This window comes from Balaenoptera ricei, chromosome 2 (assembly GCF_028023285.1).
Source record: "Balaenoptera ricei isolate mBalRic1 chromosome 2, mBalRic1.hap2, whole genome shotgun sequence".
NCBI classification, from domain to species: Eukaryota; Metazoa; Chordata; class Mammalia; order Artiodactyla; family Balaenopteridae; genus Balaenoptera; species Balaenoptera ricei.
The window spans coordinates 7,252,774-7,278,266 of record NC_082640.1 but is presented as its reverse complement, the minus strand read 5'-3'; the positions used below and the strand labels follow the sequence as shown (position 1 = coordinate 7,278,266).

The window sequence follows — 25,493 nt, the reverse complement described above, 5'->3', positions numbered from 1 at the left end:
GCTTGAGGATATAGCAGTGGAAACCTCAGAGACCCCCCTAAACCTGAAAAGCAAAGAGAAGAAAGATGGAAAAAACAGAACAGAACGCCTGAGGACTGTGGGAAAACTACGGAGAATATAATATATGTGTAATGGGAGCACCAGAAGGAGAAGAGAAAGAATCAGGAGAAATACTTGAAACAATAATGACTGGGGATTTCCCCAGGTCAACAGCAGGTGCTAACCCACAGGTCCAAGAAGCTCAGAGAACACCAAACAAGATGTTGGTGCCCAACATGCCCCCCAAATGGCACCTTGGCAAATCATTTTCAAACTACAGAAAATCAAAGCTGAAAGGAGCCAGAGACGAAAAATTACCTTACCTGTAGAAGAATAAAGGACCGAACAGTAAATGAGAACAGCAATTTCCCTACATCTTGGCCAGCACTGAAATATAACCATTCTTTTTCATACCTGACAATCTGATAGGTAGAAAAACATTTCACTGTAGACTTAATGTTCCTTTAGTTAACCAGGAGTGGGGCTACATATCTTTTTTTTTTTAAATAAATTTATTTATTTTATTTATTTTTGGCTGCGTTGGGTCTTTGTTGCTGTGCGTGGGCCTTCTCTAGTTGTGTGAGCCAGGGCTACTCTTCACTGCGGTGTGTGGGCTTCTCACAGCAGTGGCTTCTCTTGTTGTGGAGCACGGGCTCTAGGTGCACGGGCTTCAGTAGTTGTGGCGCATGGGCTCAGTAGTTGTGGCTCGCGGGCTCTAGAGCGCAGGCTCAGCAGTTGTGGCGCACGGGCTTAGTTGCTCCGCGGCATGTGGGGTCTTCCCGGACCAGGGATTGAACCCGTGTCCCCTGCATTGGCAGGCGGATTCTCAACCACTGCGCCACCAGAGAAGCCCTACATATCTTTTTATATGTTTAGAGACCATTTATATTTTTCCACGAATAGCTCATTCATATTCTTTTTCCATTAGCCATCTTAAAAAAAATGATTTGTAGGTGCCCTTTATAAAAGCATGGATAGAACCTGTCATTTATTAAGAATTTTTACTTTGGGCACTTTAATCTCATTTAATCCTCACAACAGGCCTATGAGAGATACTACCCTCTGCTTATATTCCATTGCCTAGTTTGTTGTCTACTGTTTAGACTGTAAATACTTTACACAGTTTAGTTTTTAGCATTCCACTTAACTTATGGTATTTTTTCCTGTACAGACACTTAAAAATTTTATGGGGTCTAATATTTAAAATTTTTCCCTTGTGGCTTTTTGGCTTTTAAATCTTGCTTAGAAAGTCTTCTCAATTCCAAAATTACATAAGTGTCCTTCTCTAACTTTTTCTCTTTTAGCTTTATGACTTTTGGGGAAAAATATTTAGCTTTCTAATTCATTTGGAATAAAATGCATAGAATGTGAAGTCCTGTATTCCTACTTTTCAAAAATATGTTTCAAATACAAGAAAGCCCCATTATAACATAGCTTGTTATTACAGGGGTCACACTGTAGCACCCAAAGACTAACAAGCAGATATAATAAGAGAGGCGGAAGTGCCTACTCATTGGATACAATTGCATGGCAAGGTCTACTTGTTGCCAGACGCTGCTCCAGGTGCAAGCGGTTTCAAAACATGTCTGCCAATTCTTTGATGCTTCTCCCATCCAGATGTGGGGGTCTCTTTCCCTCCTCTTGAGTCTGGGCAGGCTCGTCACTTGCTCGTAACCAGTGTAAGTGACACTACGTGACTTCTGAGACTAGGTCACGAAAGACCACGCAGTGTCCACATGGCTCCCTTGGGATGCTCAGGTCTGGGCGCAGCCAGGAGCCACGTAAGAGGTCTGACTGCCCTGAGACCACCCACTGCAGCCACGGGAGGGAGCCCTCATGAATGCCCAGCGTGGTCAAGTCTGCAGAAGACTCCAGCCCAAGGCAACATCTGTCTATAAATGCACAAGAGACCCTCGATGAGGAATTGCCTTTCCCAACCTCCTCACCCACCGGATCTGCAAGCCTGATAAAGCAACGCTGTTTTGTGTCACCAGGCCTGTAACAATGTTGCATGCAGCAATAAAAACTCAGCCAGAAACGGTGGGGTGTGAAAGTGGAGGGCTGCTGTAACAAAAACCCAAAACACACGGCCCTGGCTTTCAGACCAGGTGGAAAGACCCTGCGGCGACTGTAAGCAAAAGCCTGACGGTCTCAAGGAGGCTGGTGGTGAGGGCTTGGGAAAATAAGGAAATGATATGGGAAGATCGACGGAAGGGGACCCTCGTAGTAGAGGAATGTTTATAAAACTGCTGCCAGAGATAACGTGGGAAATAGAAAAAGGACCTAATGAGCATGGAAATCTAAAACGATTTCTGGGCAGATGGTTGAAATTGTGCTGGCTTCTCCCAGCTGTCCTCTAAGAAAATGGGAGCGGAGAGAGATTAACTCAAGAATGAGCTGCTCAGCAGCTGAGAGGAAGTTAGAGAGAACATGAACCCAGGCAGGACTTGCTAGACTCAAAATTAAACTGTCCCCCATCCCCAGCATCTCTGGAAGGCAAAGGCTGCACATATTAAGAAATGGTCTCAGGACAGAAAGTCAAACCTGGATGGAGCTGTGGCCAGGACCTCAGAAAGATCCAAGGTGGTGCTCCACAGACCATTCCAAACAGACAAAACGCCCTCTCAGTTTCTGAAGGATGTGCCTCTTCTATTCGCTCTCTAAACAGTACAGCTTCTAAATCTTCCGGACGTTCAACCTCACATAAAGACCAAGGTAGAGAAAAGCTTATCTTGAAGAAGAGATTGGTGGGTGTGGCTTTTGTACAGTACAGTGGATTATACCAGGGGTCCCCCACCCCCGGGCTGTAGACTGGTACCCGTCTGCAGCCTGTTGGGAACCGGGCCACACGGCTGGAGGTGAGCGGCGGGTGAGCGAGTGAAGCTTCATCTGCCTCTTCCCATCGCTTGCATTGCCGCCTGACCCATCCCCCCACCCCTCCCCATCCGTGGAAAAAATGTCTTCCATGAAACTGGTCCATGGTGCCAAAAAGGTTGGGGACCACTGGATTATACATTGAAACAGCAAGTCCAGTGCATTTTTTAAAGAATTACACCAGCTTGAAAGAGACAGAGCAGGACAGAATGCAAAGAGGCCTTTGGACCCTCAGCCTTTTACAGGCAGGAAGCAGACAGAGAAGGTCACTCACTCAGATGGAAAATCATCTTTTCTTTTGGAAGGAGGATTTAAAGGGCAGAACCCAGAGCCCAAGGGACGGAGGCCAGAGCCATGGAGAGCAGCTCCTGAAGATTAGGACTGAACTCAAACCAAGGGACTGGCAACAGGTTCCTGGTTGGATTTCAGAACTGCTACGGACCACCGGCTGTGCTGTGCCACTTCCCCCTTTTTGAATGGAACCACCACCGTGGCTCCCCTATATCTGTCCGTCCTTCCACAACGGGCGTGTGGGGAGCAGACAACACACCTGCTCAGTTCACGGGTACTGAGATGGACTCTGAGGGCCCTCATCCACCTAGACTTGGTTTAGATGATGAGGTCCTGCACTTCAAGCCTGAGCCTCATATATATGCCAAAACGCGGTATGATTTGCGGGAGAGCCTCAGAGAGGGTAAATGTGTTCTACCTGGGGGAGAATGTGCATCCTTTTAATGGCCAGAAGATGGACTGTGGTAGCTTTCAATTCAATACATCCTCAAATTTTTTAGGACTCCTCCCAATGAACGATGGAATCTAGCTCCCCTCCCCTCGAACGTGGACGGGCTTGTGACTCACAACCAATCATTCACAACAGACGTGTCAATATATGACTTCCCAGTCTAGGCGAGAAGCTCCCACCCACTGCTAGAGATGCGCCTGCTGGTGAGGCCACGTGGCTGGGCTCTAGTCAACAGCCAGCGTGGACGGACAGTCACGTGAGTGAGCCCCCCTGGGCGCCCACTGCAGGGGCGCCTTCAGCTGACTGCAGCCTCAGCTGAAATCTGACTGTGACCCCATGAGACCCCCAGCCAGAACTCCCTCCAGCCATGCCCTTTCCAAATTCCTAACCCACAGCATCTGTGAGCCGAATAAAATGGTTGCTGGCTTATTAAACAGCAAGTTACTGGAACATAAAGATACAGCAATGAACGAAGCAACGTCCTGTCCTATGGAGCATATATTCTTAAGGCAACAGACAACACAGATGGCTCCCAACAACAGATGGGAGGCTTATGGGAAATTAAATGAGGCGGAGCCTGCACATTGTGCAGCTTAGCGTCTGGCGTGGAGTAAGCCACTCAGTGACTGATAGGTACTGTTATTACTACACATTTAGGCATGCTGTTTCCTCTGCCAGGACACCCTTCTCTCCTTCATTTCCTGGCAGATTGCTTTTCGTTCAAGATTTACGCCAAGACAATAGACACGTGAAAGGATGCTCCACATTGCTAATTATTAGAGAAATGCAAATCAAAACCACAATGAGGTATCACCTCACACCAGTCAGAAAGGCCATCATCACAAAATCTACAAACAATAAATGCTGGGGAGGGTGTGGAGAAAAGGAAACCCTCCTACACTGTTGGTGGGAATGTAAGTTGGTGCAGCCACTGTGGAAGACAGTATGGAGGTTTCTCAGAAAAATAAAAATAGAGTTGCCATATGATCCAGCAATCCCACTCCTGGGTATATATCCAGACAAAACTATAATTCAAAAAAGATACATGTACCCCTACGTTCATAGCAGCACTCTTCATGATAGCCAATATGTGGAAACAACCTAAATGTCCATCGACAGATGAATAAAGAAGATGTGGTATTCCATATATACAATGGAGTACTACTCAGCCATAAAAAAGAATTAAATAAAATCCATTTGCAGCAACATGAATGGACCTAGAGATTATCATACTAAGTGAAGTAAGTCAGAAAGAGAAAGACAAATACCATATGATATCACTTATATGTGTAATCTCAAATATGACACAAATGAACTTACCTATGAAACAGAAACAGAATCACGGACATAGAGAACAGACACTTGGTTGCCAAGGGGGAGGGGGCTGGGGGAGGGGTGGAGTTGGAGTTTGGGGTCAGCAGATGTGAGCTTTTATATATAGAATGGATAAACAACAAGGTCCTACTATATAGCACAGAGAACTATATTCAATATCCTGTGATAAACCATAATGGAAAAGAAAAAAAAAAGAATGTATATGTATATATGTATAACTGAATCACTTTTTTGTACAGCAGAAATTCACACAACATTGTACATCAACTATACCTCAAAAAAAAAAAAAAAGATTTGGGCCAAGAATCACCTCTTCCGAGAACCCTTCTTGCTGCTTTCTAACCTGAAGTAGGTGCTCCTAACTCAGTGACCCTTCTGCCCTCTGAGTACCCTCCCATCTAGCACACTCAAAAGCCGGTGCTCTTACCTCTTTCCCCACTAGAGTGTAAGCTCCCTAAGAACAGAAGGTCTCCCATTTCTTTAAAAAACGTGTGAAATAATAGAGAAAATATACATTGGTCTTTGACCCCAGTCCCTGGCACAGAGCTCCTAAAACCCTTGGAATTTCCTGGGAGCGAGCAATGTCTTTTGCTCCAGTGAGGTGCCTCTGCGTGGGCTCCTGGATGGTCACAACAAAGACCAAGCCATGATCAGAAGCCTGAAATTTTCAGCTCCGTCTCCAGTTCCCCAGAGAGGGGAGAGGGGCTGGGAATGCAGTTAATGATCGATCATAAGCCTTCATAAAAGTCCCCAGAAGTGCAGGGTTCAGAGAGCTTCCAGGTTGGTGAACACGTGGAGGTGTTGGGAGGGTGGTGCCCGGACAGGGCATGGGCACCCGTCCCCCGCACACCTTGCCCATCTGGGTGTTCATCTGTATCCTTTACCACGTTCTTTCACAATCAACTGGTGAACGGTAAAAAGTGTTTTCCTGAGTTCTGTGGATTCAAATTAATCGAATCCGAGGAGGGGTTCTTAGGCAACTCCAATTTGTAGCTGGTCGGTCAGAAGCACAGGTGACAACCTGGACTTAGGATTGGCATCTGAAGCGGGGAGGGGGCAGTCTGGCGGGACTGAGCCCTCAACCTGTGGGATCTGACGCCGCCTCCAGGCAGAGAGTGTCAGAATCGAGTTATATGGTAGGACCCCAGCCCGTGCTAGCGCTGCAGGAATGCTCGGTGTGGGGAGCCCCCGACACCTGGTGTCCGAAGCGCTGAGGGTGACAGCAGTGACAGTCAGGAGAACACAGAAGGAGAACTGGGGTTTTCCTACTCATGTAAACACTGTCTGTGCTCACCGACATTTCTGAATTCCCCTCCTGTGGACGTTCCAGAGGATGACGCATACACTCCGCATCCCACCCCCCCACCCCCCCCAAGTGAGAAAGGTAGGCCTGAGCAGGCTGAGCCAATGGAAGCTGAGGAGGTGGAACAGGTCCTGCTCCCAGGTGAGAGCACGTGAGGGCCGCCACACCTCCTTCTTTGCTGACTTCCCCTCCCAGCGAGCCCCAGAGCCTTGTCAAGATGACGCATCGGGAGGGGATGGGCCTCCGTCAGTTGGGGCCCGAGAGGCCTCTGAGAAGTAGAGGTCCCCACGTGCTGCATGTAGTGCTGGGGGAGACCAAGTTTTGCTGACTTAACGTGACAGAACTGTGGGCTTGGTCTTTGCCACTTAGAGGATCCCACGGGCCAGCCTCATCACCCAAAATCTAGGTCACAGACAGACGCTTCTTTCTGGCAGTTATTCATGTATTAAAATCAGAAAACTTTCTGAGTTAAAGTAATTCATTCCTCTGTAGAGTCAAAGCATGAAAGCCATGTTCAATAGTGAGAAGAAGTGTTTAAAAGACAAGCGCATGAGCTATAGATTCGTGTTTCCCTGTTCTCCCTAATCCTGGAATAGAAACTAGTGCTCATTTTTGGAGATACGAGAAGACCCCGCCAAGTGGCACCCTCGTGGTCTAAAAACAGTAATGCGTTCCCACCCCCAAATGAGCAGTTTGTTTCCATCAGTAGAATCAAATCTGTACTATATATTGTGATGTTTATGTTTAAAATCATCTAGTAGTTAAGGACTTCCATAAATATCTGACTAGCAATTGGGCTTAAACAAACATATCACAGCCAGATACCAGAGCTAGAAATATGCCATGGATGGTACGGTTTTGTACATTCTCTGATTTGGGAGTCTGACTATTTCGGGTTTTCCTCCCTCAGTGTTCCCAGGGTTGGCACCTCACAAAGTGGTGAACTTGCTGTGCTGTGCTTATGTGATTTATGTGCGCATTCGTGTCAGTGTGTGCAGGGTACAGAAGAAAGCTATTCCTATGTGTATCCCTAAGATCGCTAATGTTTTAATGCCTGACACTAGTAGATTTTTATAACAAATGTTTGTTGAATGAATGAATAATTCTTGGGGTAGCTCCAATCACACACTGCCAGGAAGTAGAATATCTCTGAAAGCTACAATTCCCCCAACCTGCATGGTGAAGTTGATTGCAGCCTATTATCATGTATTTACTGCGCCATCTACTATGTACTCAGCACTGTGTTGGGTGCAGGGGAAGGGTGGAAGAGGTCTAGCCTCAAAGAGACTGGAATTTGGGAATCAGAGCTGACAGGCATACCACTAGTCCCTCACTAGGACAACTGTAACCAAAAAAGATAATAACAAGTGTTGGCGAGGATGTGGAGAACCTGGAACCCTCACACACTGCTGGTGGGAATGGAAAATGGTGCAGGCGCTTTGGAAAACAGCGTGGCAGTTCCTCAAAATGCTAAACAAAGATTTACCACATGACTCAGCAGTTCCACTCCTAGGTCTATGACTAAGAGAAACGAAAATATTTGTGCACACAGACACTTGTATACAAATGTTCATAGCAACATTCTTCATAACTGCCAAAAAGTATAAACCACCAATATCCATCAACTGATGAATGAATAAAGAAAATGTGGCATATCCATATAATAAATATTATTCAGCAATTAAAAAATTGTAAACAAAAGAAAGTATTGATACAAGCAACAACATGGACGAGCTGTGAAAACATTACACTGAATGAAAGAAGCCAGTCACAAAGGGCCATACACTGTATGACTCCATGTATATGAAATGCTCAGAATAGGCAAATCGAGAGAGAGAAAGTAGATCAGTGGTTGGTGTCAGGGGCTGGGAGGATGAGGAGGGATGCGGGGTTTCAGTCTGGGGTGACGAAAATGTTCTAAAATTGATTGGGGTGATAGTTGTACAACTCTGTGAATATACTGAAAGCCACTGGATTGTACACTTTAAATGGGTGAATCACAGGGTATGTGGACTATATCTCATCAAAGCTGTTGCAAAAGTGGCAGGTGAAATTCCTGTCCCCGGGGGGTGATAAGATGCTGCAAAGGGCTCAGGATAATAGAGGAAAATCCCAGCTCAAGAAGATTCTTCTTCGAAATCTGAGGAAGAAAAAGATTCAGACTCTAAGTGCCTGAGGCTGATTACTGAATCCCAGACGTTTAACCATGGAAATCATGCAGCCCTTTTACAAAGCTCTCTTGGCTCTTTAAGAACAGAAGTTCCATTTCCCACCTCCCCAAGAATTCGTACAAAAAATCCATAAGGAAAAGCCTCTCCATTTTGCTACCCCAGGAAGGAAAGACACTTCCGTCTGTGCCTAAAGAGAATCTTTGGCACATTCAAACCCCAAGTGTAAACCAACAAACTCCTTGTCAGCCACGGAAATGTCAAACTAAATTTAATAAGCACATCCAGGAAATCTCTTCAAAGATATATTCAGGGATTCTGCAGACAGGACTTAATGGAATGAGCAAAGTAACACATTTTACAGGAAACTGTAAACGTTTTACAGTTGCCCCAGGAGAAACAAGTGAGAGAGAGACCGCCAGCTGCCCACAAAGATCCATCCCCGCTTCGTCCGGGAGCTCACAGCGTGTCAGCGAGACCACACTTCCCCACTGCTGGCAGTCAGGTACGGCCATGTGACTGAGTCCCAGCCAGTGGGATGGGAGTGGAAGCGGGCCTGCCACTTCCTGCTGGCCCAGACAGGCTCCCGGGGGTGCTCTTCCACGCTCTCCCTCCCCTGGGCCGACTGAAGGCAGGTGTAGGATGAGACAGTAGAGGATGGCAGAGCCACGTGACCAGGAGAAGGCAGCCTCTGATGGACAGGATAAAGGGAAGTTCCCCTGCCGTCCACCTGAACACCTGTCTGGGACTGTCCCATCAATACGGAAAAAAACTGGGACTTCCCTGGTGGTCCAGTGGTTAAGACTTGGCGCTTCCAATGCAGGGGGTGTGGGTTCCATCCCTGGTCGGGGAACTAAGATCCCACGTGCCGCATGGCGTGGCCAAAAAAAAAAAGGAAAGAACTTCCATCGTGTTGAGCAATGACACCATAGGGTCACCATAGGGTCCACCATAGGGTTACAGCAGCTTAGCCTGTCATAACTAATACATTAATTTTAAGAGCTCGATTCACAGTATGTGAACCCCAAAGATAAGAAAAATTTTAGATTTCACAGGATTCCACCAGAGAGATCACTTAGCTCCTCCCCACAAGGACCATTAGTAGTTTGATATTATAATTATTTTACAAAATTTTCCCCCTTGATTTCCAACTTCCTGCATAGAAAATGGTGGGATTATAGGTGATTTTAATCGCTGCTGTATTTTCATGCATTTTCTAAGCTGTCTATAAAAGCCACAATGCCTCTGCAACTAAAACATTATTAAGATACAACAGAGCTCAAGAACAGATAAATAGATCAAAGAAATGGAGTAGACAGACCTGTTACAACTCACAGCATACAAGAACTTGATATATGATCATGATTACATCATGAATCAGTAGTGAAAACATAAACTTTTAAATAAATAGTATCAGAAAAACTGACTTTCTATACAGAAAACATTAAATTAGTTTGCTACTACCCAAGAATTATAAAAACAAATTCCAAATAAGTTAAATACCCAAATGTGGAAAACAAAACCAAAGGCGGTGATTAAGGCAATGATTAAGACTGAAGGCAGTGATTTTTGTCGGTTTTGCTAACATCTATCCATGCCTAGTACAGCGTCTGGCATATATGGTCAAATAAATATTTGTTGAATGAATAAGCGGAAGAATGACAATAACTTCATAATATCAGTGAAGAAAAGAATTCCTTAAATAAGGACCCAAAAGTACAAACCGTAAGATAAAAAGGGGTAACTTGACTACATCAAAGTTAAATATTTTGTGGCAAAGTGATTATTGACAAAATTTTAAAACTACAGAAGTAGGGGAGGTATTTATAAAGCACATGATAAAATATTAAGTCAGAACATATAAAAAGCTCTTTTCCCATTCACATTTTATCTCCAGCATAGTATAGACAGGCAACATAATATCCTGGTCAGGACTGCAGGCATTAGCTAGAGTCAGACCACCTGGTTTTGAATCCTGGCTCCACTACTTCCTAGCTGTGTGACTTGGAATATTTTACTTAACCTCTCTGTGCTTCAGTTTCCATACCTGCAAAAGGATGAAGCTTTCAATGAATGGTGTTACAACAATTGTCAGGATAAAATGAGCTAATACATTAGTATCAATAGTTGGCAAAAAGAAATCACTCAGCCAATGCTAGCTAGTATTATGATTATCCTGCTTTACTTTTCTTCATATAACTTATCACTAGCTAAAAACGTATTATTTATTTGTCTTCCTCTGACTAGAACATAAGATCCATAAGACAGCCTTTTCCATTGTATTCTTAGCACCTAAAACAGTGTCTGAGGTATAAAATAAATATTTGCTGGGTGAATGAGAAATCAATGTAAAAATCAATAGGAAGACAAAACACTGAGAGATGAATGGGCTGAGGATATGAATAAATGATTCACAGAAGAGGAAACCCTAACAGCCAATAAACTTATGAAAGGATGCTCAACCTCACCAGCAGCAAGGAAACTGAAAATGAAACCACTTCAGATTCTACTTTTTATCCACTGACTCGCCAAACATTTTCAAGTCTAATAACATCAGAAGAATGTGAGGAAAGGTAATATTTATATAATGCTGGTACAAGCAATTTGGAAACAATCTGGCATCCCCCCCATAACTATCATCCACATCATCACCATCATCACTCCCACCATCATTACCATCAATCATCATCACCATCATCATCACTATCATCACCACCACCACCACCGCCATCCCCACCACCATCACTGTCATTGTCACCATCGTCATGGTCGTTGTCAGAGCAGCTAACACTTTAGTGCACTCACCGTGTAAGCACCTTATATATATCAACCTTGTAAATTGTCACAACAACCTTGTGAGGTTAAGTCCTACAATTATAGTTAATCCCATTTTATAGAAGAGGAAACTACAAGACATAGAGGTTAAGTAACTTGCTGAAAATCACAGCTAAATAATGGTAGAGCCAAGGACTCAAATCAGCCAATCAGACTCCAGGATTCAGGTAATTACTACAATATATCGTCTCTTGTTCATGCATTTCCACTGGATGAATATCTGTTTAGATATTTATTGGCGGTCTTGAGGTCTTCTCTGGGGAATGACCTCTTCTTTTGTGAACATTTTTTATTAGCCTAGTTGTCTTTTATTGAATGGTAACAGATCTTTAGTGTGTGTGTGTGTGTGTGTGTGTGCGTGTGTAGGTGTGTATGTGTGTTCTGTTTGGGATACCAAATCACTTTATTTAGAGGGAAATGCACTACCCAGGAGAGAAAATACATGAGGCAGTTTGGCACAGTTTATGAAAAAGGTAACCCAAAGGAGCATCACAGTGCCCAGGTGATGGAAGAGAACTCACAGCCACAGCTGCGGGGCAGGTGGGCTGAGGCAGACTCAAACTCTCCCAGGTACTGGCCACAGGCTGTTCTCATGCTGGATTGGGGCACCCATCTGATACACGCTGATCACCTGGCCGCCCAACTCAAGAACGGATTTTATCTATAGGTCAGGTTCTTGAAGGCCCACGAGTGAGTCTGTCTTGCCAGTGGCTCATGTGTGCGACTCCAGTCACGACTTCTTCACCCGCTTCCTGCACAAGCGTGATGCACAGTCCAGAGCAAGAAGCTAACCTTGCCGCCGTCATCACCTGGCTTTGCCACGGCCTGACCTCCAGCAGGATTTCCGCCTCCTCATCAAAGCGGAAGCTTCATCCCTTGCCCTGCACCTTCCTTCCCCTCCTGGGGCTGATGGAGGAAACACCTGTCAGAAGTTCTTTAAAGCCACATCATCTCTGGTCAAAGCGGTACGTCACCGAGAAGCCCTTGGAGGGCTCCGAGCTCAAAGCTGCCCTAGAAGTTTATGATCAGTGAGGGGCGGAAACCTGACCGTGATCCTTATCATTATAAAGGTCAGCCAAGGAGGCAGGCAGCGGTAGCTACTGAGGCTGGAGCATTGGGTAGAGGTCACGGCGGGACCAGCCAACAGTTCCAATATTCCCGTGGGTGTCAGCAGCAGAGGGCGGCTGGCTCCTGGCAGTGGCTGACCAACAAGCCCCGAGCAATGCGGGCCCAGCTGCAGTAGGACCCAGACGATTCCCTCTGCTAGCTTCTGGCCGAGTTTGCTAACCAAGTCCCCTTTCTTACATATTGCGCTGTTTCCAAGGTTTTAGTTCTTACTGTAATCTAAAGGTGGGAAAATACCTTCTACCTCATTAGCCTTCTCTCTCCACAAGTATTTCATTATTATTCAACACATTTGGGGCCTACTTCCCATAAAAACCCAATTCTAATAAGAGTTAATGTTAACTCATCATAAAATTTTACCAATACTCATTGGCCAGAAACTAGTCTAGCGTGAAGTTTAGTTTGTGAAGTAAGACCTGTCTTTGCAGACTATCCAAGACCAGAATAAACGAAGAAATATGTAAAATGCTCCTAAAAATTGTCTGGATATCTTTAAGGTCACTACATGTAACTGAAAGACTACATTCAAATTCTCCAGCTATTCCACAAGCACATTTCTTAAAGGCTTATTACTTCCTTGCATCTTAGGTAAAACTGTTCCGAAAGATAAAATGGTGAACAAAACAAGCAGAAAAATCAAGTTTCCTAAAAAGGTTGAGCTTGTTGGCAGAGTATATCCTTCGAGACAGTCTAGATTAGTTGGCAGAGTATAACCTTTGAGACAGTCTAGATGAGTGAAAAACTACCCTATTTCCTACAGCCTGTTCTTACTCATGCTCACAAATGTTCTTCTGATAGAAGAATAGCCCATACACACTAGCTCCTATTTCTATGACTTTTCTCATTTCTGGGCCTTTCAGAGTTTACTGAAGGAAGACGATTAACAAGTCAAAAAAAATTTTTTTTTCTGGCTGAGATTCATTTCAATATTGTATTAGCGCTGTTATAGATAATAAAATTAATGTGTCAGCAAAGTTCACAATTCAGTGTGCTTTTCAAATGATATTCCTATTTGTGAATCCCCTTGCTAGATCCAATATTCATTCTTTACTCTCTCTTTTGTATATTCCGATGTTGCCCATGGACCTACTCAATTCTTTCATTAAATAAACGTTCCATACTTTGATGAAATCCTCGTGGTTACAGAGTGTGGCAAAATATTAGGCTTCCCCTCTCCCCTAGAAAGATCTGGTGAAGAAATAAGGGGCAAGACATGCCCCGCGGGGAAGGCAAATCACTGTCTCAGGCGGTTAAATCTGCGAGGAGGGGCGAGGAGGCGCCAACGGCGAGAAGGTGATGGTCAAATCCCATCTAGGCTGGAGGGATTCCAGGGACCGATGGCCCCGAAGGGGTAGAAACAGTAGAACAGAGAAAACACTAGCTCGACCTCGAGTGGAAGGGCTGAGCAATGAGTCTGCGATATGAGACCAAGTACAAAGGCCAGAAACGGGATGCAGAGAAAACATGATTTCAGTGGACAGTCAAGGGTCAGAGGCCATGCAGAGGTCGCACAGGTGTCTCTCATCTCCAGGAATCACAAAGGTGAACTTGGAGTTCTCAAACACAAAGGACAGGACCTCCCAGATCCAGAAGGGAGCCAGAGGTCATGGTCCACTTTGCGGTGGCAGAGGAAAGAGACAGGACATTTTTTAAAAGCACAAGCATATGCAAACTATTATATACAGAATGGATAAAAAACAAAGTCCTACTGTAGAGCACAGGGAACTATATTCAATATCCTGTGACAAACCACAATGGAAAAGAATATGAAAAAGAATATGTATATGTATAACTTTGCCATACAGCAGAAATTAAAACAACATTGTAAATCAACTACACTTCATTAAGATAAATTAAAAAAATAAAATAAAATAAATGTAAAAAGCACAGAAACACCCCAGGGCTCAGAGAAAGTGTCTAATAGAGAAAGAACAGCTGGCAGTGCCTAGAAGTACAGCTGAAAAGTGGGACAAGCCAGGAGATGGGCAGGACAGGCGTCTCTCTTCTGCCTACATTTATCTTGCCCCCTGACCTTTGGGCTATGGAAGCAGAAAGTCAATCCAAGGAGCTCTGGGGGCCTGACAGCACCCGTGGCACAAGGTCTGTGGTCCTTATCCCCTGAGGGTAGGGACCAGGCCCAGGACCATGTGTGTACTTGTTAAATCCCTGTTAGATCCTAACAGTTTGAGAGCCAAATGTTTCAATTTCCCGACAAGACACTCCTACCCAGAGAGATGCACTGACCAGTATTCCAACATCCAACTGAGGGTGAGTGACAGGAGTTTCTTGATTCCTGGTTTAATACTCATTTCCACACACCACACCGCCTCCTTAAAACTTGTTATCTGGAAAGCTTTTTAAAATATTTATGAAGAAATATTCTGGAGAAGTGCTATACATCCTAGGATACTCATTTCAGCGCCGTTTGTTAGCACAAAAGACTGGAAACAATCTCATGATCTATGAACAGGGGACAGATTAAATGAGAAATGGGACATCCATTCAACAATAGCATGCAGCCTTTTAAAAAATGAGGTTGGGAGAATTCCCGGTGGTCCAGTGGTTAGGACTCCACACTTTCACTGCGGAGGGCCTGGGTTCAATCCCTGGTCAGGGAACTAAGATCCCACAAGCTGTGCAGCGCGGCCCAAAAAATAAATAAATAAATAAATAAATAATGAGGGAGGCCTATGGGTTTTAATATATAATATACATGCAAGGATTTCCAAGATACACTGTTAGGTGAAAAATCAAGGTGCAGCAATGGAAGGTCACACTCCCACTGTTGGTGAATGTCTGTGCACACGTAAGCACGCCCATGCAGGCATGCACCGGCCCCGCATCCTTGTACGTGTACAGAATGCCACCAGGAGGACATGCCAAGAACTGGCATCCGGAGCTGCTCACAGGGAGGGAAACTCAGGGCTGGCAGAATGAGACTTCCTTTTCACTGGATACCCTTTTTGTGCCTTTTGAAGTTTGTACCATATGCTCATACTACCTATTTGAAAAATAATAATTAAAAAAAGAAGGTGTCTACAAAATCAAAGGTAATATACAGATGTTCTATCAGTTAGTGTACAGGTCGAGCTGTGCGGGTCAAGTCCCCAAATAACAGCAGCATGGGACACAGAAGCCCACGTCGCTCTCACAGGAAAGTCTTGCTTCCCTCGGTGGGGAAGTTCCGCCGGAAGAAGATCCAGAATCCCTTCACCTGCTCTCGGCCATCCCTAGGATCCCTGGGATGTGTGCTGGGCTCACCTGGTCCACGGAGACTTACCATCTCAAACAAGCACACCCTGGCCCTGCTCCTTTGGAAGAAGGGGCCACTAATGGCCTCGGCCACTGGGACCCAACAACAGGAGACTGAACAGAGGAGGATATTCTATTATCTCCACAGAGTCATATGATGGACTAGTTAGCCAGTTCCCGTGACTCCGGAGAAGGCTCTGTAACACCCTGGAAAGATGGTCCTGGCACATCAAGTGACAAACAGGAATCTCCAGGACCAGAGGAGCAGTATATTTGCATTTTTATAAATATATATGAACTGGAAAATGTATAAATGAATATGCCAAGTCATTGTCTTTTTGCTTGGTGATACATTCTAATGTTCCATTTTAGAAATGATGCATTTTTGCAAAAACGGTTTTTTTAAAAACTTCAACTGGAAAAATAAAAAAGGAACTCTGCTTTCAGGGGCTCTTTCTTCGGTTTCTTTAAAATGGTAATAAATACCCAAGGGCAGTAAAGAACAAGTATCTACCCCACCGCCAAATACTAAATGAAGAAATTGTGGGAAAGTATCATACTAACTGAGTCGCCCTCTTTCTCTGGGAAAGTAGTACATGAGCTTGACCATGGAGTGAACACAAAATAGAGGAGCCCATATTCCCCTGGCGTGTGTGTTCAAGCCAGCAACAGAAGTGCAATGTGCTTACAAAACAGAAATTGCAAAGGTAAATCCCAGCTCAGCATGGGGCCCGCACCGGTTGACCGTGTGCTGGGTTCTCTCCCGTGACGGGCCACCAACTGAGAGGAACTCAAAGCGTCGCCCACAAGCGCTACCCGTGGTGGGCGCTGCACAGGCCAGGCTGCGGAGCTGGGGTACCGGGTACCGAGGGGCTGACGCGGCTTCCTCCGGCAGTGCTACCACCCAGAGATGTTCAGTAACCGGATTCCTAAGCCCATGTTGCTTCTTACAAGAATCTGACTTTGTGGAGGCGTGAACGACGGCAGTGCGGGAGGGAAAGGATGCTGGCGTGTGACAGGCTACTGTGGGCTACACGGAACTCGAAGCAGAAAGGAGAAGAAACAGCCAGGAAAGAAGCATAGAAGAAAAAGGATCTTATTGCAACTATTGATGCTATCATTAAACGCAGTCCTTTGACGAGACCAAAAGACAAACTAAGAAAGGGTCTTCTATAATCGAGGTGCAATGTCTTTTACAACAAAGAAACGTATGCATTTATTTCCTTTTAAATTCACTGACATTTCTTGGGTTGGCCAAAAAGTTCATGTGGGTTTTTCCATAACATCTTATGGAAAACCCAAACGAACTTTTTGGCCAACCCAATAGTATACCCATTACGCTGGTGAACCTTGGCTCCAGAGGCGCTGAAGCTGGTAATCTACGACATATGGGGAGATGAACTTGAAACATTATCAAACAAACTGCTCTGTATTGAGAGTCCACTAGACCATGCAGTTTGTGAACAGGCAGGGGTCACACAGTCAGACAGCAAGAGGCCCCAAGACCTAAATCTGAATCTAAGATGTGGCCTGGGCAAGTTATTTAAACCTGGAGAAGGCTCAGTCTCCTCACCTGTTATTATAATGATTCAGTGAGAAAAAAAAATAATGTATATACAAGGAAAGAAGCCCACGGCAGGAGGAGTTCAAAAGATGAGCTATCAGGCTTCCCTGGTGGCGCAGTGGTTGAGAGCCTGCCTGCCAATGCAGGGGACACGGGTTCAAGCCCTGGTCTGGGAAGATCCCACATGCCGCGGAGCAACTAGTCCCGTGAGCCACAACCACCGAGCCTGCGCGTCTGGAGCCTGTGCTCCACAACAAGAGAGGCCACGATAGTGAGAGGCCCGCGCACCGCGATGAAGAGTGGCCCCCGCTCGCCACAACTAGAGAAAGCCATCGCACAGAAACGAAGACCCAACACAGCCAAAAATAAATATAAAAATAAAAAAATTAAAAAAAAGATGAGCTATCATTTTCCCATGCTGGGTCCTATACAGCAAAGAGCACAACTAAGGATGCCACAGTCCACATCCTTCAAACGCAGAATTAGGAAAAGGAAGTCCTTGACGTCTTCCTCATGCACACAGGGGAACATTTTTTAAGTTAGAAGCTGGCCTGTCAGTGAAGATGAGGAACCACTGGAATCCACTCAACAGACCTTTACGAAGCTACCTATGTGTGCAATTCCCAGATATTACAAGGATTGGGGTCTGTGTGAGCAGACAGGTAGACACATGTCTCGTGTTCTGTAGGCATGTTTTGAGGTGCCAGCCTTGTTTATTATCTCCTTCTCTGAAAACTACTTTGATTCCAGACCTCCCTGAAGGCCTGGCCCTAAATGGCCATGTTGTACCACGTGACAACCCCCTCCGGCTGCCGGCTCACCCTCTGCCACCCCTGCCTGGACCCAGCCTGCTGGTAGCGGACTGATGGAGGGAAGGCTAGACGGACAGACAGACCCACCTTCCTGACCTGCTGGTCCTCAATTCTAATAAAGTTCAGCCATGCTTTATTTCAAGACAACCTATTGTATGTGTAAAATAAAATCTTCTATGTGAGCCAGTGTGTAGATGTTACACATACATGTTAAACAAGAGACACCGGGAGTTCCCTGGAGGTCCAGTGGTTAGGACTCAGCGCTTTCACTGCTGAGGGCGTGGGTTCAATCCCTGGTTGGGGAACTAAGATCCCACAAGCTGCGTGGTAAGGCCAAAAAAAGAAAAAAAAAAAAAGAAGAGAGAGACACCAAAAACTCTGTTCCCGCCTACAACGCACCATGTGACCCTGGAGAAGTCACTTACCTATGAGCCAGAGCTTCCTTCCCGTAAAACAAGGGTCTGCCTGAGAAGATGGCTGGGGGGCAGAGCGACTGGTGGAAAGGCACGCGTGAAGGATACACTCAGTAAGGGTCCCAGGGCCTTCGCCAGGAGTTGTCACTCTCAGTTATAATGACCAGAGAAGGTGTCATGAAAGAAAGGACACTGGAGCTGGACCTTGAACTTGGAGAAGAGGCAGAGGTGGGAGGATTAAGAGACCACACTCAGAGGGACACTGAGGGAGGCGTGGCCTATGGGGGGGAGCGGAGGATGGACGCCAGTAAATCCCTTTGGTGAACAATGATGTCTGACGTTGAATTTGAAGTTGTTTTCTGCCCTAGGCTATAATCAAACCCCTGTGCTCTTGATTCACAAAAGCTTCAGCAAATGCTGTGCAGGACAGCCCCGTGTATTAGTGGTTCCTGCCGGGGGAGGGGGATGAAAGAGAGCTGACTGGATTCCACCAGGGTCAAAGGTCTCGGGAGAAATGCTATAGGACCCAAAGCATTAGGAGCTAGTGATGGGGCAGTTGGGGCCACATGGACGTGCTGGAGGACCACGAAAACCTCGGTCCCCACGAGACCCTCACAAATACGTATGAGCTTGAGCCATTTTGTTAGATATTAAAGAAAAAAGTGACCCTGGAAGGTTAAAGGATGTGGAAACACTTGGGTTTTAGGAAAATTGGGAGAAAAATCCTACCAGCTTCTAGACTGAAAACAAGTCAAAACAAAGAAAAAGAATACGGTTACCTATAAAAGAAAGAGAAGCAGATTGGCAGAGAAACATCTGTTCCACTAAATGCTAGAAGATACTAAAACAATGTTTCTGGAGTTTGAAGGAAAACTGTTATCACAGAATTACACTTATACCCAGACTCTGGTTCATGCATGAGAGTAAAAAAAGGCATCTTCAGACATATACGAAGTTAGAAAATATATCATCCACCTACTCTAATAAAATTAAGGGAGAAAATAATCAAAGAAGAAAAGGAGAGGGTGTAGTTTATAAGAAATAGTGGTAAGCAATGGAAACAGTAATGCAGTCAGGAAAGTTTAAGAAGTTTTTGATACTATGGATGTGACTGTAACGTTAATAGTTAAGAAAAAAGCTTTAATATGATATAAGGGCAAAAATAAAAGAAGCTACATGGAATTGAAATTTCAAATTATTTCAGCAAAATCTAGGAAATGTAAAGGAAGGAGAAATCCAAACATCCTACAAGGTTTGTCTTGTTTGGTAGTACACAGAATATTTTGGACATTGGTTAATTTTTGACATTGATAGAGAAATACAGAAAAAAAGCATGCTTGCTTGAAATTTAATGATAATTCCTAGAAGAAGAAAAATAGGATATAGAGCTCCTAAACCACTAGAAGGAGAAAAAAAAAAAAGGAAGAATGGAAACTTGATATATTCTGCAAAACACAAGAAAAGAATAAGGAAATATTTTGAGTACCGAGAAGGCTTACAAAATTCAAAGGCAGGATATGATCTGAGCAGTCCAACACAATGGCCATGACCCACATGCGGCTATTAAATTTAAATGAATTAAAAATGAATAAAATTTAAAAGTCGTCTCCTAAGTCACACTGGTCACAAGTGGCCAGTGACCTCTGTATTGGACATTTCCATCACCACAGAAAGCTCTAGCAGACAACACTCATAGTCAGTGCACAATACAAGGTAATATGAGTCTATGTAAAGTATGATCCTATTTATGTTAAACATACATTTATATATACATATAAACAGATAAATATAAATGCTAATTGTCAGTGGAAAGTAATAGATAACAAAAGCATCTGTGTATAAAGTATAAAGTACGATCTTATTTATGTAAGTATATGTGTAGGTGTATATACATGTATATAAATATAAATAAGTGTGACTTGATTACACTGTCAATAGTGGTAGCTCTTAGAAATGAGATGATGGGGGCTTTTACTCTCCATATACTTTACTGTTTGCATTTTTAATAAGCATATTTTAGAGGACAATGAGTAAAAGTCATTTACATATTTTCAATAGGAGTAACCACAAACCAATCAACCAACCTCTTTCTTGAACCTGGTACAGAACCTGGTTCCAACCCCATGGTTAACCCAGTAACTAACTTGAACTCGTAAATAGCTACTGTGTACACTCAGGTTAATAAACAATTTCAAGATGGCACAGTAGGTGTCCTATACTTGGAGACTTTCTAGAGTTTAGCCAAGCTCTGCAACAAGTTTGTTCTGGGCCTCAGGGTGATGTCACCCTTTCAGATGTTAAGCCTGAACTGACATTTGATACTTTTAAATGTCATTCCCTAAATTGGGAGGTTGCTTGGGCAAAGGCTGTTAGCTCACCTTTCCATTTAGATTTATACTATTGATAACAGATCACATTTCAGAGGAGCAGCTTTCAATTAGCCCTTGAGTTTTCCATGACAAGAAAAATCTCTGGAGAGTTACAGTAATTTTTTGCATCTTCCCACCGACTCTACAGTTGACTAGGGAGAAGTTCCCACCGCCCATCTCAACAACAGATAAAATCAGAACTAACAACACAGGGCACACAGAATAACTTCCATTTTTCCTCTTTAAATTGGGGGTAACAGAAGAGACGTTAGGGTCTCTGTTAAACGAATTCCAAAGTTTTAATTTTAATCTTTCCCAGATACCAGATCTTTAATTTTTCTAAGAAAAATAACTTATTTAAAATGTCTGGGAAGACCCCTCAAATACCAAAACTATTTCAGATATACCCCAGGGAATAATTTGGTCATGTATCTGCCAACATAGGCATCTTCATATATGCTTATTTTATTCCCTATGTAAATATTCTTGGTAGCTGCCTCTATTCACCTCAGCGAATAATGAGGGAAAGGCTCTCTGCATGAAAAGGAGATGAAACACATCAGTTCATCCAGGAACTATGCATTTTGCAAGTCAGTGTTGGTAAAGCAAGGAGAGAGATTTGCCAACTTGAATGTTAATTTCACATGGGGCCAACTGTGTGCTCCCGTTTCCACCACGGGGCAGTAACTATGCTTAACGCGGGGTAGGCAGGCTAAGAGATAAAGACCAGGACCCACTCTATTTTACAAACGGAGAAGATGCAGATCAATGGGGCAGATCTAAGATTACCTTAGAACTTTTTTTTTTCCGTGTCCCCTGCAGTAGAAGTGCAGAATTCAAACCACTGGACCGCCAGTTCTACCTTAGAACTTTTAATATGCTTGAAAGTTTTCAAGTTCCCTCAAACGCTTTACAAAGACACACTTCCCCTAACTGTAAATCATGTGCTCGAGCAATATTTAAAGCATGTTTCTCGGTAATCCTCCGTTGGTCTCCTTCTAATTGCTGCATATCGTTTGAAGATAATAAAGCTACACTTTTTTGAATTTAGTCTTGCTAATTAAAACAGACAATCCCTGCCCTCCCCCAAGATTTTTGGAATTCATGAAATCTGGGTAGTGGTGTGCCACTTTCATACTTGGGTGGACCAAAAAGTTAAACGAAGAGCACATTTTCCATGAAAAATAAGATACAGAGATAGTGAGATCCAAGTATTTTATAACATGTCAGCCATTGCTTTTAACTGAACAAAAGTCATATTTCATTTATGGATTTCTGGCATAATCCACAAAATGAAATACCTGTTTTAATTCATAAAAAAAAATTCTACAAAAATGGAAGAAAAGCATACACAGTAGTATTTACATTGTGCGGACAAAAGAGTCTAATTTGGTAATTTCCTTTTCCCTGAGGCTCTAGTTTTAGTATGTCTAAGACACCCAATAAATACATTATACTCAATAGTGTGGGTGAATTAATTCTTATAGGCCACAAGGGTACTATTTAGTAAATGACTGCTTTGTGCACTGACCCATACCTAGAGGCCTCAAAGTGATAACTCACCTTTCAAAGGTAAAGCGTGTACATACCCATTCCTTCAAAGCCTCATTATTTGTCACCTGATTAAACTGGTGGAGTGAAGAGGCCAGGTGTCAAAAAGAGGAGTCTTTCAAATTGTAACATTTACAAACTTGAGCTACTCAAGAAAAAAAATCTAGGTTTCCACTGAGCCATATCATCAGTACCCGAGCCAAATAAAACACAATTACCCCCAAATTGGCACACAGCATCTGAATTCAAATCCAGAAAAGCAGTCCAAGTAGCACAGCAACTTGGATTTTCACTAATCTCCTTACATTTTAATAGACTACAATAAACCCATTACAACGATTTCTTCCTTCTAGAAGCTGAAATCATGTTATCTGTTCTTGGTGAAAACCTTTCAGTCCATTGAGCAGCTCTAATTTTGAGTAACTGTGCTAACATATAATTAATGTGCTGATGTACAAAACTGAAAATGTCTGAAGAAGGCATGGAGATGCTTCTGGGTGCTAATCTGGGAACTTCGCACAGCCTCCTGCAAGGTTCCCGGGGGCAGGTCCTGATCAATGGGTACACAGATGAGTAATTCTCTGTACCACGGACATTCTTGACTGTATAAGCAAAGAAGTACATAATCAAACCTTCCAAAGGATGAAGAACAACAAACAGACATTACAGTGGAGAAGGCAGTCCATTACAGTGGACGTCCAGGGTCTTGCCAGAAAGACAGGAGCTAAAGTTTTTTGGGTAATGCATCATATTTGCATCTGGGCCCATTTCTGGCATCAGGGCCATTGTTTCAATAACATATCTATATTTAGCTATCTATCACAGACAAATTTCTATCACTGCACAAACAGAAGTCGAGCTCAGATGTCTGCAGAATTTCCTTTCCTCTCTTTAAAAAAAAACATTCTAGACCAGACTGATAACATTCTGTACTTGCAGCTGCCACTGAAAAATATTCATGCCAATGAAAGATACATTTAGTCAGCTTTTCTTTTTCTTGATCTTTTAATATTTTATAACACATTAAAGCTCAAAGTTCCTTTCTTAAACAAATCTTCAAGCAGACGTTAAATAGAATGCAAATACTTTACACTTTAAATCATCAGTCATTTAAAGAATCCTCTCCATGAACTGAATAAATAAGCCATCTGTGACTACGGCCTCCCTATCATGTTTTTAAGCTGACCCACTTCTTCCCCGGTCACCATGGTTTGTAAAATCTCACTTCTAAGGGGATGAGTGCTCGGTGCCAGCCCCTAGTTCGCATTCAACTGGGTAAAAGGGTAACGTAAACCCCAGGCAGCATTTAAAATGACCTCCCCTACCTACAAAAACAGAACTTCAATACCCTCCCCCCCCCCCCCCACCGGAAGCAATCTTTTCTCCAACCGGAGAGCAAATCAAGAATGCGAGGGAGAAAATGAGCCAGTGAAAGGAGGAAGAAACCTGATCAGGTGTTAAAACGCATGGCTCTGGACATCAACCAGCAAGCAGGATCGCGTCCGGTCGGCGGGAGCTGCTCCCCAAGACGGAGCTGAAATCAAGGTCGGACCCGCTTCTAGAGATGCTGACCCACTTCTAGAGATGCGGACCCGCTCGGCGGCGGCGAACCTGCGCGTCCCCAGGAGCCTGGCCGGGATCCCCGGCGCCCCCGGCCCGGCCCGGCGCGGGGCGGGGCGGCCGGGGCGGCACAACTTTCCGCAGCTCCCCGCCAGCGGCGCCCAAACGAGCAGGGGCGAATCTCAAGCCGCTCCCGGCCATCAGCGGCTCTTTTCTCCCGGTGGTGGTGGTGGCGGCTGGGGGAGGGGTGGGAGGACTTCAGGAGAGGATGACAAGGAGCGGAGAGAGGAGGACCACTTCCCACCGGCCGGGCCGCCACAAAGGGAAGGGCGCCGCGCCCCCCTCGGTGCCACCGAGTCTCACGCCTGGCGGGATGGGGACGCGCGAGGGCCGGCGGGCCGCGCGGCAGGTGACAGCGGGGTGGCGGGTCCCCGCGCCTCCCCGCCCACCCGGGGCCTCGCCTCCGCCGCGCGGCTCGGCGAGCGAGACGCGCCCCCCGGACCTCCCGCCGCCCCTGAGCCCCGCGAAAGCTAGGCGGGGGGCCGCCCGCCGCTCAGCGGTGCGGCCGCCGCGCCCCGGAGCCGGCGTCCGCGAGGAGCCCCGGGCGCGCCTACCCCTTGGCGTGCTCCGTCTCCTCCTCATTGTCCCCGTCGATCCCGCACGTGTCCTGGTCGTCCAGCTCCAGGCTCTGCTGGCTGGCCGCGGACTCGCTGTCCTCCGCCATCGCGGCGGCGCGGGCTGGGGCGGCGCTCCGGACAGCGGGCGCGGGGGGCCGGCGCGGCGGAGGCGGCGCGGCGAGCAGCTCCCTCTAGCGCCGCCCGCCGTCTCCTCGGAGCCGGAGCCGCAGGCGTGCCCGCCCCTCCTGGCCCCGCCCCGCCCCTCCTCGCCTCGCTCCGCCCCGCCCCCTGCGGCCCGGGTCGGGTGGAGGGCGGTCCGCGCGCCCCCGCGGCCCGGGGTAGGGAGCGGGCGGGGCGGGGGGCGGTAGGGGTGGTCGCGACCCGCCGCGCGCAGGAGCGTAGCCCTGGGTCCTGCCTGGTGCCTGAACCCTGCGCTCGCCTCTGAATGGCGCAACCTGAAGACCCCGAATCCTGAGTCTTCGTTTTGGGAGCACAGGCAACGCGATTTTACATCTCTTCATATTAGGAAGAATTTTAACTCTTTGCAGGAAATTCTTACTCAGGGGTAGGCGTGCCAAGAACACTGATTTCCAGAACTCTATCCCCCGCCCTTCACCTCATCCCTAACCCCGTACGCTTTGTAAAAGTTCCATTTCATATGTCTCTGTCTTTCCAGTATACTATAAAATCAAAGCCAGAGTCAAAACAGTGCTTCCAGCCTTCCCGCCTCTCCGTTCCAACGAGACTCGGCAGCCCTAAAACTCTTGACAGAGAAAAATGTGGAACTGCCCCTGTTTTTGCTGGACAGCTTAGACCACGACCATTCTGGGGGAAATGGGACTTGTCCATGATGCTGGGGCCTTGGACAGTGTCAGTGAGTGAGGCCACTCTGGCGTCCTCAAGTGAAGGTTATGACCTAGACCTCCAAGCAAAA

At 45.4% G+C, this 25,493-nt stretch overlaps 1 protein-coding gene across 2 annotated transcripts in view; it reads right to left on the bottom strand.

Moving 5' to 3' along the window:
* Positions 1–24,686, bottom strand: part of NMT2 (N-myristoyltransferase 2) — a 57,208-nt gene extending 32,522 nt beyond the window's left edge. For both annotated transcript variants that reach the window (XM_059910175.1, XM_059910189.1), the window contains exon 1: positions 24,557–24,686. In XM_059910175.1, coding sequence (XP_059766158.1) covers positions 24,557–24,666 — 110 coding nt within the window. In that variant the 5' untranslated portion in view covers positions 24,667–24,686. The remainder of the gene's footprint in view (positions 1–24,556) is intronic.
* Between the last annotated feature and the right edge of the window lie 807 nt (positions 24,687–25,493).